The 13,409-nt window shown below is 36.6% G+C and overlaps 1 protein-coding gene across 2 annotated transcripts in view; it reads left to right on the plus strand.

Moving 5' to 3' along the window:
* FGF14 (fibroblast growth factor 14) overlaps positions 1-12,486 on the plus strand; it is a 257,654-nt gene extending 245,168 nt beyond the window's left edge. The window contains exon 4 of one of the 2 annotated variants that reach the window (XM_072411554.1): positions 12,348-12,486. In XM_072411554.1, the coding sequence (XP_072267655.1) occupies positions 12,348-12,353 (6 nt within the window). In that variant the 3' untranslated portion in view covers positions 12,354-12,486. The remainder of the gene's footprint in view (positions 1-12,347) is intronic. The other variant, XM_072411561.1, reaches the window with a different exon arrangement.
* Positions 12,487-13,409: the final 923 nt, after the last annotated feature.

Genomic DNA, 13,409 nt, shown 5'->3' on the forward strand with positions numbered 1-13,409 from the left:
TACAGTCATCATCTTATATAAGGAGCTTTTGCTTTACCAGGGACAACTATATATTTCTCTCCCCAGATACCAACGAGCAGTGGGACTGCCTCACACCTCACCTATAATCATCTATTCAGTCCCACCTACAAAAAAAATGATTACCATACAAATGGGCTACTGCACCTATGTTAAGATAGCTGCTCCAGGAAATAAGTAGGTTTGATCCATCACAACCAACTGCCTACTTTCACATTGTCCGATCAAACTATTGAACTATTTGATACATATGCCCTGAAGAAGCAAGTGTTGCAAAATCTGTGGGGCTTCAAAAGATATACCTAGTTTCAGTGCGTTGATTTGGACTCATACATTGACCCATCTATGTATTGTATCACATTAGGTGTATAATCAATTGTATGATTTGACTTTGGCCCTTACGGTTTAAGGCTCGTACCTCATGATCTGGAAAAAATATGCAAATTAGGAAAGACAGAGCAAAGTCAAAACCCCTTGAGTGTTACTCTAGGTTCATGGTTTAGAACAATGTTTCACAACCTCTTTAACATTGGGGAACCCTTAAAATAACTTTCAAATCCTCATAGAACCCTGTCTATAATTACTATCTGCTCACATTAGTGTGGTGATCAGTGGGAAGAGTTACCCTTACTGTACATTGCTGGCTAGTGGGAAGAATGCCTCCCTTACAGAGAGCCAAAAAATCATTAGTTTTCATTATCATTATTATAAAAAATAATCAAAATCAAATCATTTCCCCCCTCAATTCAATCAATTTCCAAATCTATCCCCCTTGTCCCTCCCCTTAGGCACGCTGTTTGGGATCACCCTCGATTCTGCCCTTTCATTTACCCCCCATATTCAGAACATTTCCAGGTCCTGTCATTTTCACCTACGCAAAATCTCCAAAATCCACCCCTACCTGTCCCCAGAAACCACCAAACTCTTTCTCGTCTGGACTACTGTAACCTCCTCCTCTCTGGTATTCCACTAACCCGACTCTCTCCTCTACAATCTATTATGAATGCTGCAGCCAGAATTATACATCCTTCCCACTGCTCCTCTTCTGCTGCATCTCTTTGTAGTTCTCTTCATTGACTTTCATTTCACCTTCAAGTCAAAATCAAATTGAAGCTCCTGTGCTTTGCCTTCAAATCCCTCTACAGTTCTTGTCCCACTTACCTTTCTGCCCTGGTAGAAAAATACTCCCCCAGCCACTCTCTCCGCTCCTCCAATGACCTACTAATGACTTCCTCATTCATAACCTCATCACACGCATGGATACAAGACTTATCTAGAGCTGCCCCAACTCTCTGGAATGGTCTTCCTCATCCTATTCAGCTTGCTCCTACTTTGTGCTCATTCAAAAGAGCACTCAAAACACACTTTTTCAGACTTGCCTACCCATCTTCTTCTGTCTCCTAAAACCCTCACTACTTCCCACCACTCCATATCTCCCCTCCTATTGTGTGAGACTTGCCCCACCTCATAGATTGTAAGCTCCTGTGGGCTAGGTCCTCTCCTCCTGTGTCACTGTATCTGTCTATCATTTGCTACTCCTAATTAATGTACAGCGCTGCAAAATATGTTGGCACTATGTAAATCCTGTTTATTAATAATATTAATTAGTGTCACTGACCTGAGGGTCAAAAATTGCTCATTTCTCAAAGAACCCTTAGAAACCTGGGCTTCCTCCAGAGGTTGCTAGGGGTTCCTTGTACACTGGTTGAGAAACACTGATTTAGAGAGTATTAACAAAGCGACAGCCAGACAACTTATGTTTTCAGACGGTGTCTAGCAATATCAGCCTTTATATTTCTTTGGGAGCACAGTTTCTGTAAGCACTGAATGCTTTTTTTGTTGCTCATATACCAAATTGATTTGTGTGGAATTTACTAAAATCTGTGTAGGGTGATGATGCACCTAAGCAGTCTTTTCTAATTACACCCACTCCGGTAACACCTCACTCTGCAGTTGCCAGTAAGCTCTGTGGGCATCTTTAGTAATCACAACCATAGAATCATTGTGGCGTTTTTATCATTCAAGCAGAAGGGATTTCAAAACCTTGCGTGGTGTGAAATACCATCAAAGCTATTGATTGCATTCATTGTTGAGCTTGACGATGGCCATAGCTAGAGACAAATGTCACACATATTAAAGCACCTCACGTGACACAATCACTAGATGTTAATCTATTTCCAAGGAATCAAGTCAAGGTCAGGTTGAGCTTGTTAGCCGGGTGTTACGTTGGCATCATGATAGAGGCATCCCCTCCTCCCAGGAGATGTTGCTAGGCAGAATATTTCTGTGCATTTAACACACTTGCTGCCATATGCCACCTGATGTGCAAGAAAATGGAAAAAAAAACAACAATCATAATTAATTGTAACCATGACAAAAGAGACTGCTGTACTGTTTGTCTCATCTCGCTGTTGCTATGGCTATTAAAAAAACACTAATAATGTAGTAACATTGAAGGGTCTTTCCTTACCGGAGAGCATGTTAGCAGTAGCCTGATTTCTGCAATGAATGTGTTATCTATGTATGACAAGCAGGCAGTTCCAGCTATTAGTTCCAGGCATGTGGAGGAGGTCATTTTGAGGACATCTTTCTACTTTGTAAACCCATTAAGTTGTACAATTCATATTCTGCTAATACGTTTGGGAATCAGGGACATTTCACCAGTTTATGCTGATCTCACCTTGTGTTGCCCATGACATGTATCACTTAAAGCAAACCAATAATAAAATAAATATGGTGCCTGCTATTGCTGACTTCTTTCCACAAACGCCTATTCTCATGATATTTCAGGATTCAGTATTTGACAAGCCACCCAGCCATAACAAGTGCACAGCCTGTGCATTCATAGTGAAGTAAGGACATTTGTTTTGCATACCAGGCCAGTTAATTAGAAAGCATTTCCACTGGATCATTAGTCATTTGCTAAAGAAACTGTAAATATAATGGAGCCAATTTAAAGTGACATGTAGTGTTCCAACAGCAAACTGGTAAAATGGATATCAAAGCTTTTTGTGACATTCTGCAGCCCACACAGCAATTTGGAGTTGAGGTGACGAGAAAGAGGACACAATCACAGGGGTGCTCTAAAGAGATGGAGCAAGCCAAACAATTACCCCAGGATTGGTTGGTATCAAGGATGGCACAGACTGAAAGTGAGCGTGTCATGTTTGAAGACCTATAACAGGTCAATAAAGCATTATAGTAACCATCAATTTTACATATTTAGGGTTCACATTATGTTTTACTTTTTAAATTCCCACAATCATTGCTATTTAAATAATTGGATGCCATGTGTGTGTATGGGGAAGAAAGTGAAAATTAGGGTTGTAATGTTATTTGCTTGTTGCGTGTTCTTCTGTTTGCATGACAACTTTTACAAATATCAAAGTACATACCAAACCAACACTTTTGGTTTCGTTATCAATAAAGTTTGGATAAGAATCCCTGTCAGATTATACAGATATATGGCAGGACTTTTAGTGAATCTCCAACAGTAACACAGACAGAAATATAAACTGCTTGTTAGGAGTGTATGAGAATGGCAAAACCCCAGTAAGCCTTTTATTATTTTCAATGTCCCGTGGCAGATATTCAATGTGTGTGTTAGTTTTAGATTGTGTCAAGTTTTTTTGTTTTTTTTTGTTGCTGTCTGTGTCCCCGCTGGGAAGATTTACCACCTTGTTTAATAGCAAAGGGTAAATCCACCAATCCACCTGTCCTGGAGAAAACTCTCTGGGATGAAACTTTGTTCTCTTTGGATTTCCTGTCAGCTTCTGTTATGTATTTAAGACAAGAAGTGAAGGGAAATCTCCCTGGTAGGGTGCTGACAACAAAAGATAACTTGATATGGATTTTACTTCATCCTGTTCTATAAAGAATTTTGGCTGGACATACACTTTAAAAGTACAAAAGTGGTTTTAATCTTTCCTCACTTTTTAGAAAAACAAAACAAATGTCTGCAATTTGGCAGCTGTGTCAGTTTAGTGAACTTGCAACAAGTTTGAATTTAATTTCTATAAAATCACAAGTCTTTTTGACACATTACTGTCCAGGCTTTAATCTAATAAAATCTATGTAAATATGTAAAAAGTGTCACAGGTATATGAATTCTAATTTGACGTAATGCTTGCAAAGCACTTCTTAGTTACACAGTGTGTTTGATGAGTAGAACTGTAGGCACCCATAGCTTATATGACCCCATTACAGATCTGCAGCAATAAATGGAACATAATAACTTGCTTGTGCCTTTGGCTGCAGGCTACAGTTTTATCCAAGCTCTTCTTCATTCTGCTGAAATGTGATTTGATGTGTCTAGAAGTGTTCATATTTAGGTCTCTAGTCCCCTGATTGCAGTTTATACTCTGCCAAATTATGTATGTAGTCGTTCTGGGTTTCCTTTTTGCTGAGGTACTGTGGAAGTAGTGGGATGAGCTTGTTGTGTCTAAATGAATCAATTTAACTAGTCCCAGTTCATGATAATTGCCCTGAAGCTGTGTAACATACTTTGAGCAAGATTCCACACATAGACTACTTATTATGCATTGCAAAGTTCATATCAGTGTTTTCCTGTCATAGTCATAATAAAGCAGGAATCTTTTATCTTGTATTTAATACTAAGTACTTCCTACAGTGAGATAATAGGAAATAGATATTGCCATGAAAACTCTAAATATACTGCATACTGCCACAGTGCTGTTACATTGGAATGGACAGGCCAGCAGGTGTGTTGCAGATGTGGCATTGCTTGAGTACATTCTTTGAAATATTTTTTAAAATAGATTAGTGGAAAATAAAAAAAAAAAGTCAAAGAAGGCTTAGTAATTTGTTTAATATAGGACAGGGATTGTTCTCACCATGCATGATGTTTCCTTCAAAGCCAGCACTCACCATTAAGTTCACACTTTAAGATTACATGATAAGTTCATGGGGTGAGCATTTTGTTGTGTATTTAAAAATGTGCTTATACAGGGGTATCCCCTTCCCGTCAGCATTTTAAAACAAAAAATATGAAACCTTGGAACACCTTGGAGTTTCCAACACTTTTGAGGGCTGTGGGTGTTGACACTGTGCCTGAAATCATCATATGAGCACAGTATCACTGGATTTCCAGCAGCTCTCTGTATTTAGCATGGGCATGGTGATATCGCCTGCATTTCCTATAGGCATTGAAAGCTGTGTTTCCTGCTAAGTATTTTTTTCCTAAACTGAAATTTTTATCACTGTTAAAGCATTTTAAATCCAGGTGGTGCAGGGCTTTCAACCACACAGACCCTTATTCTCACGGAGGATCTGTTTGAATTCCTTGTATTGGTATTCTTAGAAGTGCCCTTTTTCTTACTTATTTCAATATGATCTATTGCTTGCACCGCTGGGATTTGTGTGAACTATACAAGTCTTTCAACTGATTATGGGATAATAATCCCTTCACAAAGATTATTGCATAAAGTTATTGATTTTTAAGTTATATAGTTTATTGTTAACGTTCTTACAATTTGCTACAAAAGCTTCAGTAAGTCATGTGGAGCCCCCCCATATCCTAACTAATGAATATCCTGCATTATTAAGCCATTTCCTCCAGCCTTACTGTCCATGGTGTCCACCCTTGTGTAAGATTTACATGATATCAGGTCTTTATCACAGGTTCCTTTTTTTAGAAACTATGTGCAACACCTAACTCTTCTCTTTCTACCAGCCATCATCTGCTTGCATTGCAGAAAATAAAGCTATGCATACAAGTTGAATGATTATTGTCTGAGGTAAGATGAACATCCCATGTTTTTTTTTTCTTTTCTTGGTAATAAATGATGTTTTGGTTTAGGTCCTCTTAACTTTAGTGGTTTATCCTAATATATATGTTTTTGTGGGGCAATTGGAGTAAATTTTGTAGCACATTTAGATACATCTATTTAGGTTTACTTAGAGTTTTTACCTGCAGGAAAAAATCTATTTTCCTGCATATAGCACAACTTTAATGTAATGTGTGTTTCCCGATATTCACCCCAAAATATCATTGATAAAGGTTTGTGCCAAAGAGGATATAACGTAGATGCCTTTTTTGTAATGTAATTGAGTAGAACTTTACAGCTGATTGAAAAGCTTTGTTTCAGCCTGTAGGGTGGCCACTCTGCCTTGCAAACACCCCTACATACACCATAACTTACATACCATACATGCACACTTCCAAAAGTAACTACATTATTATATTCTGGTGCTCTTAGCACCATCACACATGTAGCAACTAAGAAGCTCAGAAATGGATGGTCAAGTAGTCCCCAACCAGATTTAGAGGGGAAAACGATTGAGAGATACTGAGCAATGGGCTATGGAATTGAATAATTATTGTCATCATAGTGAGGAAAAATTACTGTGGAAGTGTCTTTCATGGATGTAACTAAAAAGTTCTAAAGATTTTATAATTTACTTTAATTTTAAATGTGTAATTTATATTTATATATAGTATATATATATATAAAAAAAAAAAAATATATATATATATATATATATATATGTGTGTGTGTGTGTGTATATATATATATATATATATATCTATACTGCTCCTCTGCTAAATGAACTTTTCCCTACCCTAGATGGCTCACTGTTGATTTATTGCTGGTGATGTGTCCACTTTCTCCTGGAAAATATACAGCAAACAGCTTCCAATTGCATGTAATTGCAGCAGCAATGCTTTCCTAAACAACATGTTTCCTTCAGGGGGTTTATCACCATGAAACACTGCTATGGGGGAAACAAGTTGTTGAGTTCCTTATATTAACAAGCCTGTTGAGTTATTTAACGTAAATAGAACATAAAAGCTGTCCCCTACGTTCAATAAAGTAGGCACAATATTAAGGTCTATAGGAGGATTTATTTGCGGAGATGTACACCTGATTGTAACACAAAACACAACTTCCTTTATTGTTGTATTGTGTTGGGCCAAGCGTAGCAAACGTTAGATTCACTGATATATTGCTGCTGTTGTTTTTCTGGCACATTATCCCATGGGGTAAATGAGCAACCCACACAGGCATATCCCTTGGTAAGTTTGTATCAGTGCAATTAATTTTCATCTGAAATCCTTTCACATACTGTCAGCAGTGAAATAGCTAAAAAACTGCAGTGCCAAAGAGCTACAGGGAATGTGGATGAAAGAAAGATGTGTGAAAAGGTTATGGTAGAAGCAGCATCTTTGTTTCTAATTGTAATAAAGCAAAAACAAATTCAAAGCAAGAGCAGTATGTTGTTCTTTGGAACATCTCTGTCATATCCATCCTTTGCACCCACAACCCAACCCATGAAAGTCAATTTTACTGTGGACTCAGGATCTGTCCACTGGTGTTCCTGCTAGCTAAACTGCCTTTTAATGCATTTCCCCAAGTTCATTGACACCACTAGTTTACCAGCCTCTATCTATTTAATCAGTGGTCAGTTATTGTTAGCTGTGCCCACTGACTTAAAGCAGAACCAAACCTAAAACGAAAATTGCGCCGGCCCTTCCCTTGATCCAGTCTTGTATTGTCCTAGAGTCCCTCTTTGTCTGCGCTGACCGCTGCTATATTCCATCTCCTTTTCTGTTTTTTTCTTTGGTCTTCTTTCTTTGTGACATAGCTGCTGTGAAGGGGGAAAAAAAAGAGAGCTGATCTCTCTGTGCATCCGTGAGATCGACATCTTTTTCCAAAGAAGGAAAATTTCAGGCATGCGCAGAAGGAGCAGCCCAGAGCCTCCCGGGATGCATGACATAGGTATCCCGGGAGGCTCTGGGCCCCTATTAGGTCTTGATCGCCAGGCTACCAGGCAGTGTTGCACTTAAAAAAAAAACAACATTTTTACCTTACATAGAAGGGTTGTCTACCCTTCTATGTAAAGTAAAAATGTTGAGTTTAGGTACGATTAACTTTCCAAAAAAACTTTGATACTGGGAACTGACATTCCAGCTATGCTTTTACTCTGCTTTTTATCATCTATGCTAGAAAAAGTAAATGTAAATAATTCTTTTTGGGCTGAACAGAAGTTAGATTTACCAGATAATGTGCAAAATAGTGCAAACATTTTACAAAATGTGCAAACATTTTAATCTACTTTTGATTTATCAAATAGGCATCATAGACTGTGTTGTGCCCAGCACACCTATTTCTTTGTCCAAAAGCTACTGCAAAGAGTCTATTTATAATAGTTTTCACTGAAGAGGCACAAAACTTTCACCCAACAACCAAATTAGATACATATCTGACTCTTGTTTTGTGAATCCTGAAACATTAAAACATTTATAAATAAACACCCCAATTCAACAATTGTGTTTGAATATGTATGTCGTGCAATACTTACAAAGATACAGTCTAAAACCAGTATAATTTTGTGTGACCTGAGCTGAAACATAAATATAATAATCTGCTTTTATTGATCATGTTATAACTCCAACACATGCATCATTAAACAACATTTTGTTTCAGATTTATATCTGTATACAAGTCCACAATGGCCCCAAAAAATCACACCCCTTTGGTCTTTTAGTTTTGTTTGGGGTTAGTGTCCAAAATCATTGACTCTGTTGATGGAGTTCATGCTGATGTATAGATGTATAGTTCAAGGGCTGGGGTCCCTAGGTATGCAAAAATGTTTTAGTTTGCTGGTAAATATACAGAGCTTGCTTTTTGGGTGTATTCCATATTATGAGGATGATATTCATACATTCAGAGTTTCCTAGGTGTATGTCCTAATTAATAAACATTTATTCTATAATTCTGAAGAATCCAAATAATAAAACATTAAGGACCATTTAAGAAACAAATGCATTCAAACATATACGAAAGGCAATGTGTAGTTACAATCTAGAATTTGGAAAATAAATTCTTAGGAAAGTTCCAGCAAACTGCATTATCCTAGATAGCCCCAGAGTTCTAAAAATTTTCCATGCTGGTGACAGCAAACATTAAAAGTTAAAGCCACTTTGTTGCTGTGTTTGAACTGTAATTTCAAAACCTTTTAAGTCATATCTCAACTGGAGCATGCTAAATTCACTGATAAACTTGAGATAAAATAAAGATGTCAGATAAAAAAATAAACCTTTACAAATAAAAGTCAGGCATCAAACTTCATCAAAATCCGTCTTTGCCCAGCAAAATATTAACTTCACAATTATTAAAGTAATTCATGTCCTGACCCATATTACATTTATTCACACTAACTATAATGTGTTCTTCGTTTGTCAAGCCCAAATTGAAGCCTGTATAAATCTGAAAGCTGCAATATAACACTTTTAAATTTGTATTTTCATTAGTAATGGCCAGTTAAAATAAACCAAAGTCATAATAAAACGCATGTCTAATCTTTGGTCAGTAAATGTATACTTTAAACAACCATAGGGAAATACAAACCAGAGAGGGTAAACAGGGAAAAAACTGGAGGTGCCAGGTCTAATATATTTCATCAGTATGTGCCTGTGTGTAGCAGGAATACCAAAACCCACAATAGGGGAACAAACAAGGAATGTATATAGAGGAGGTCAGGTAAAGTAGTAAACCTGTAAGTCAATGTAAAATATCCAGTACTGCGACAACCAAAACAAAACAAAAAAAAATGTAATGGAATGAGGTAAACAGAAAGCAGAGCCGAGAGTTATAAAATAGGAGAAAGAGGAGGTGGATAAAAAGAACAAATGACAGAGGTTGAAGACTAGGTGAAATGCAAGAAAGGGAAGAAACACATAAGGCCTTTGTCAATCACAACTGAAGTCTCAAGTTCAGTCCAGTAGAACAATATCTATTTTCCCATGACAACCATATAGCTTCAGCTTAACTTTGGACATAAAGGGTTTGCTCAAAATATCGATCACACAGTTATACATATACCTGTGTCCATAGCTGCTGGGCCATGGGACAATTCCACTACATATGTTAAGTTCCGAACTGTGTAATATTAAACAGATAAACTGAAATTCAAGGTATGTGTGACTTCAGCAGTAATTGTGACTTTTACTAAATATAATATTCTCTGGTGGTGAACCAATCAATATTATGCACAGTAAGTATTACAGCAAGTTATTAAGTTTAGCTCATCACCTCTTATAACCAGGGCACATAGGAGTAACTTGTTGTTTGTAGGTTGAATAAATAACACAAGTAAAAGCATATAAATCCCGAACCAAGAATTACATTGCAGCTTAATAGCTTTTACGATATGCTGACTTCTTCACTGTATCCTCCAAAGTTGGTCTTTGCCTTTGTTAGGCACCTTTACACTATAATAACTAGTATCTGAGGGACTGTTAGTGATATGCCCATGGATGTTGTAAAGTGCTGCTTAATATGCGGTTATTATAGAAGTACCTATTACTAATTACTGAAACTGACAAAATTCAATTCACTTTAATCTGCAAATTCACTGACTGCCATTTTATATGGTGTTTTGTATGGAGAAGCCTGGAATTTCAAACACCTCCAATATTATTTAATGTAGATAAACACAAGGAATCTGAATGGGCTCCAGGAGCATGGAATGACAGCTGGAAGTGTGTTATTCTCTGGGGCCTAGTAAGAGCTCATAATGCTGCTCTTTGGCTCAGTGGGTACAGGACAGTAAAGCCATCTGGACTCCAGCAAATCTTTGTGAAGCAGTTAGATCAAGCTATTTAAGCAGTCAGATCAACTGATCTGAAATAATAAATATAGTTGTACTTCCGTTTGTTCTTTTTGTTGTGACTAAGGATATCTGTGTGCATTCTTGATATTATTTGTTCCTTTGTCATCCCTAGGGAATTCTAGTTTGAAATCTACGAAAAGGTAACTAAGACTAGCCAGAAATAACATTTGCTAACATAAACTGTGTAATGAGATTGTAAATTATATTAATTGTACGTATCAGGTAATGTTAAAGGCTGTCACAAAATCACCTTCAAGGCCGAATTAAAATTGAATCTCTTCTTAAATAAATTACATTTGGGGATGTATGACCACAATGTTTCTGTTATAATTATTGTTATTATAAAGTGTATGTTTCTGAGTAACACACTATTGGAGTATCTTTTTACACTTTTGTTTTTTTTTACATAATTTGTAGGCACTGCTATTTCTACACAATATCATTGTCACGAAATGTAATTTTGCAGCACAAATAATTACAATCCTAATATTATATTGCTATTGCATAAGATTAGACGGGAAACTGCAGAAGTTTGAGAACTGCATGCACATAAATTATAGGATGGAATTTGCATTCATCATCTTGTCAGAGGAACAGAATCTGCTGCTCCACTTGATCTGCATCAGGCATCCTCATATATATGCATATGAGGAAAGCACATCCTTAGACCAATTTGGTGTTATACAGGAATCTTTATTTATGCAAAGAGTATATATATGTGTGTACGTGTATATATATACTTATACAACAATAGCAGTATTTGTGTAAACTACTTATGTATTTGTGTATGTATACAATGTCTAAGTGGGAGTGTGTATTAATATTATTATTAATAAACAGTTAATATATAGAGCCAACATATTATGCATCGCTGTACATTAAATAATATATACTGTATATGAATCAATCAACTCTCATAGCTGACCTTCTTCTCACTAGCTTTTGACTATCTTCAAAGTAGAATAATACTTATTTTAGCTGCTTCTGATTGATTTATATTTTCAAAGAAGTGTTTCAAAAAACTGAGATGTGTCCTTGGCCATTGCCAAGCTACTTGTCACAATCATCTTAGCTGAACCTGTGCATGAATGCCACCATCTTTATGGTATGGACATATCTTACGACAAGATCACACTGCTCTGTGTGCCATGCTGATCAGCAATGATGTTTAAGCTTTTAAATCAAGTAGCATTATTAATGTGCAGTTTACAGCAAAATCATAATTGACATTTTCTTTTAAAGCACCATACCATCAATGAGGTCAGGGAGTACAGTGCCTCCAAAGATTGGCTTAGGTGCAAAAATTTAGAAGAATGATTTTGGGTAACATGTAAATAATTGATTCATAGTATTGGCCCCCTGGCTTGCAGTCAGAAAAGCAGTGTGACAATATAGTATAGAGTAATAATACTGCGACAACACAATAACATATCACATGTGCATTATTGTGAGCTGAACGTGGAATGCAAATTTTTTTCCATTACAGTGAGTACCAGTTGAATTAATGTTAGAGCTGCCATTGCTAAATTGCAACTCTAGTAAGGCTATTGTGGCCAAAGCTCTAGATTTAGTACATAACTGACACAAGAATACAAACAAAAAAAGACAGAAGTCCTTTTTTCTCTACTTTTTCTAAATCTGTATCAGAACTTAGGGACTGGGCCAACATAAAGTTTTTCGTTTTTTTTTTGCAGGATTAGAAGTCACTCAGAAAGGTCACAAAATCTACCCAAAGTTAATACACTATATCAGCACTGGGGGAACACTGATGTTACTGTGAACAATGGCAGCTTGTATCTTTTAGAAAATTGACAGGACCACACCTATCTCACATTCTGGCTCCAGACCTTTGGATTGCCTAATGTCCAAACAAGATAGGTAGGTCTTGGAATTAAACATGATGGTTAAATGAAGAAAGTATTAATTTTGGTTTGCCTTTAACCAAAACATTGGTCTTAGTAATCATAATATTAAACTGCATTTGTTGGTATCTACTTCTATATCAACATTTACCGGTCATTTGAATATTGACTATGATAATTATTTCCCCATGGTAATGCACACTTACACATGATAATGTAATTTTGGGAATCATTTTTTTAGTCACAGGTGATGTTTTTTAGCTTTTAACTGGTCAATACTGCAATCCGATGACAATTATTTTAGTTGTATCTTCCATAAGCCTCAGTCATTTTTAGATACACATCTGGCTGTAGTGGGCAAGTGTCCTTTTGACAAATAATGTTATTAAATGAGCAGAAAGGTTCTGTAAACACACAAGCTTTTTCTCAAACGGTATCTGCTGTGCAGTGTAATGACGTGTCTAAAATGACATCTTGCCTTTCAATCATTTTGCAGCCTTTAGCCCTTGCTGACATTTCTGGAGTCTATGGTTAATATGGTCTGTCTGCACTCCTGACTGTTCATCTTTTCCAATATCCTTTTATCAAGGATTAGGGTTCCCTTTGCTGTTTCCAAGTATCTTTTGGTGATGTCTTTACAGTAAAAGGCACAGAAATGGAAACTATAGAATACTCAAGTACAATATATAGAAGTTTAAAACTATGCAAAGTTCATAAAAATAATAATAGTAGAATTTATTCTATGTTTTCAAAAGAGAGGCAATGCATGTTTGTTTTGCTTTTGGATAATACATTCTACAAGTAAGTATGCTTATTTTGCTTCCATGTTGACTTGAACCCCTGCAGTCATGATAGCATTTCTCTACTTGCTGGTAGTGGAGACTAGACAGTCAT

This window comes from Pyxicephalus adspersus, chromosome 1 (assembly GCF_032062135.1).
Source record: "Pyxicephalus adspersus chromosome 1, UCB_Pads_2.0, whole genome shotgun sequence".
Taxonomy (NCBI): domain Eukaryota; kingdom Metazoa; phylum Chordata; class Amphibia; order Anura; family Pyxicephalidae; genus Pyxicephalus; species Pyxicephalus adspersus.